Source organism: Macrobrachium rosenbergii, chromosome 8 (assembly GCF_040412425.1).
Source record: "Macrobrachium rosenbergii isolate ZJJX-2024 chromosome 8, ASM4041242v1, whole genome shotgun sequence".
NCBI lineage: Eukaryota > Metazoa > Arthropoda > Malacostraca > Decapoda > Palaemonidae > Macrobrachium > Macrobrachium rosenbergii.
In genome coordinates, this window is record NC_089748.1 from 66,174,132 (window position 1) to 66,177,238 (window position 3,107).

The 3,107-nt window shown below is 43.3% G+C and overlaps 1 protein-coding gene across 1 annotated transcript; it reads right to left on the bottom strand.

Annotated features, from left to right (window-relative positions):
* Positions 1 to 1,709: 1,709 nt before the first annotated feature.
* LOC136841172 (uncharacterized) lies at positions 1,710 to 2,645 on the bottom strand. The gene has a single exon (XM_067108212.1). The coding sequence runs from the start codon at positions 2,643 to 2,645 to the stop codon at positions 1,710 to 1,712; it is 936 nt and encodes a 311-aa protein (XP_066964313.1).
* Positions 2,646 to 3,107: the final 462 nt, after the last annotated feature.

A 3,107-nucleotide genomic window follows, 5' to 3' on the forward strand; every position in this document is an offset into this window, starting at 1 on the left:
ATTATAATAAGTACACAAAATTACATATATAACTTCTCAAATAATCATCACCAACCGAGTAAAAAATAGCTAATTCCCTATCTAAATTATTTACTAAATAATTTATCATAGAGAGAGTAATGCTGGTATTTATGCAAAAAGAATTTTATTCACTAGAGAGAGTTTTCTTAATCTTCAATCTTATAGCAAGATGCAAAAAAAATATATCTTCACATATTTATTAAGAGAGAGAGGACAGTAAATTCCTTACTGTGTTGTGTTGTTGATATCGTGATATCGCTAAATGTTGTTCATTCGGCGGTGAATGTTTCGCTGTCGGATCACTACGCTCTGCGTTGTTTTTCCGCTGTGGTTTTCCGCTTTCGGAATCTTGTTGAAAGTTTGTACGTTGTTTTTCTTCAATCACTCGATGCAATGTTGCTAACACTGGGCTTATTATCGCTGTCGGCCTTTTGCTCAATTTGTTGACGGTAACAGTTCAAAATGTTTTTGGCTTCGGGACGCACTAAACTGTTTTATTCACACTCGACGTTCTTGTTGTAAGCTGCTATTCGCTGGAGTATTTTTATTTCTTCTGATATATTTTGTTCGTCGTCGTAAAAAAAATCTAAGTTCGTTTTGTAGAATTTCGTTTCACTGTAACTTAAATAATTGCACTGATAATTTCATTATTGTTCGTTTGTTTCGTCTCGCCTTCTGGATCCACTTTAGCTGCCACCAATTGTAATGGTTTTATTTTTATCGTTCTTACGCCCTTCGTTATATGTTTGCATAGATTTTAGTCTTTCTCTTCTTACCTTGGTTTCTTTCGAGGTGTCCTTCAGATCGCTTCATGGATGATGTGCTATCTTTGTATATTTATTCCTTTTAAATATTGATATCTCTCAGAAAGGCGTATAGAGACGAGATCGGTAATTTCTTCACTTAATTAGTACTTAATATTATAAAGATCAGTACAAAATTAACAAGTTACAATGATAGAAACGAATCACTCTTGAATCAGTCTATATGGGGAACACGGAAGCGATTGGGAGAAGTACTCTCCTTGAAGGACACAGTTCTGACTCTGGTCTCCTCGTCGGTCTCTCACTCGTTGAACCCTCAGGAAACTTGCTATCTGTAAATCTCCACCTCCTTCTAGCCTTATTGGAAGGATTAATCAGCAAGGCCTCCCCTTCAAGTAGCTGATTGGAAGGACTGTAGCGGGTGTGATTCAAATCTCTCCTTAGAGGACTTGATAGGAGGTGATCTTAGGAGGGTGTGGGAAAGACCCTCCCACACATAATTGATTGGAGGTTGAAGAAGTATATCACTTGGGTCAACCCCAAATTCCTGGAACTTCCACGAAAACACCTTCCGGAGAAGGGCGGGGCTATAGAATCAGCTGTTGTAAGCATTTAGACTGTGCTGACTCATGTTTTGCTTGGCTTCAATCACGAGGCCATTATTTCTCATTTTACAACTGTTTTTATGGTTTAAATACGATATACTGCAATGTAAACATCTCGCGTACTGATAACACGACACAACAGCATTTGGCCGTTATCACTGTGTTCTTTGCCTCTCTTTTACTCTTATTTCTCTCCTTCTCTCTCTAACTTTTTCTCTTTCTATCTCTCTCTCTCTCTCTCTCTCTCTCTCTCTCTCTCTCTCTCTCTCTCTCTCTCTCTCTCTCTCTCTCTCTTTTCTATTTAATTTCCCTATCTATTCTACACCACAACACTCGGACCGGGCATGAGTACCGGTATACCACGTTGGTTTTCTTCAAGGGGTCCTGTTGAGGGGGGGGCTGGGTTCTTATGCATTACCAGGCTGTTCATCATTTTGCTCTTGTAGTAAATAACTAGATGAGTATTCTTGTTGGAGTCAATGGGCCTGATATTATTCTCGATGATGTTTTTGAGGGCATGTTCGTCTTCTTTATATTTATGGTGAAATTGTCCTTTATAGAAGAGCTCTATGCGTTCAGGAGCATCGGGGCGAGGTTCCTGATGGTACCATTTATTGATGTTCACCTTGATAGACTCTTCTATATTCTGGTTTGGGTGTCCATTGTCGATGAGGGTCTGGGCTACACATGCTATTTCTCCGTGTTTGTCGTTCCAGGAGGAGCAATGTGAGAGGGCCCTCCTGACGTAGGCGCTGATGGTAGAGCGCTTATACCTCTTGGGGCACTCGCTCGCCCCGTTCATACACGTGCCCAGGTTCGTGCGCTTCGTGTAGACCCTCGTAGAGAAAGAGGCCTCTCTCTGTGCCACAAGGACGTCAAGGAAGGGGAGGCAGCAGTTTTGGCTATGTTCGATTGTGAAACTGAGGCAGCTATGGTTGTGGAAAGCACGCCTCAGGTTCTCTATCTCCTCTTGCGAATTGACGTTGACGAAGGTATCGTCGATGTAGCGCACGTACATCCTTGGTTGGTGCATGTCTTCGAATACCCTTTGCTCCACAGTGCCCATATAGAAATTGGCAAAGAGGACTCCAAGGGGAGAACCCATTGCCACCCCGTCGATCTGGGTGTACATATGGCCACGATGGTTGGAGAAAGGGGCCTTTTTGATGCATATTTCCAGTTGGGCATGGAGGGCATGCTCAGGGATGTTCAGGGATAAGGTGGTGGGGTCCCTATACACACGGTCCAAGATCATCTGGATGGTCTCATCGACAGGGACGTTGGTAAAGAGGAAATATGTGGAAGCTGTGGGGAAAGCCGTCGATAGACCTGTTTGCGACGTCAAGGAACCATCATCTTCTGTTGTATTGTTCCCCGGCTCCGGACCCGCAAGCATGGGCAACGGATGTCATGCTGCAGGACTGATCGAACCTCGACTTTTACGCCTTCCCTCCCTTCAGCATGGCGAGGGAAGTGTTAAAAAAGTTCAATGCACGCAACAACGTGTCAATGACCTTAGTCGCTCCCTTTTGGCCACACAAAGAGTGGTTCCCCAATTTGCTGAGCCTTTTGATGGACTTCCCAAGGGTACTTCGTCAGAAGAGAAATCTTCTCAAACAGCCGTACTTCCTCCGATTCCATCTAGGGTTATCCACTCTCGCGTTGACAGGCTTCAGACTGTCAGGGAGCTTGTCAGAGCAAAAGGATTTTCAAGGAA

What these genes read in the sequence shown, in the direction of transcription:
- LOC136841172 (XM_067108212.1), bottom strand. Translation starts at nt 2,645, where the DNA reads ATGATCTTGGACCGTGTGTATAGGGACCCCACCACCTTATCCCTGAAC.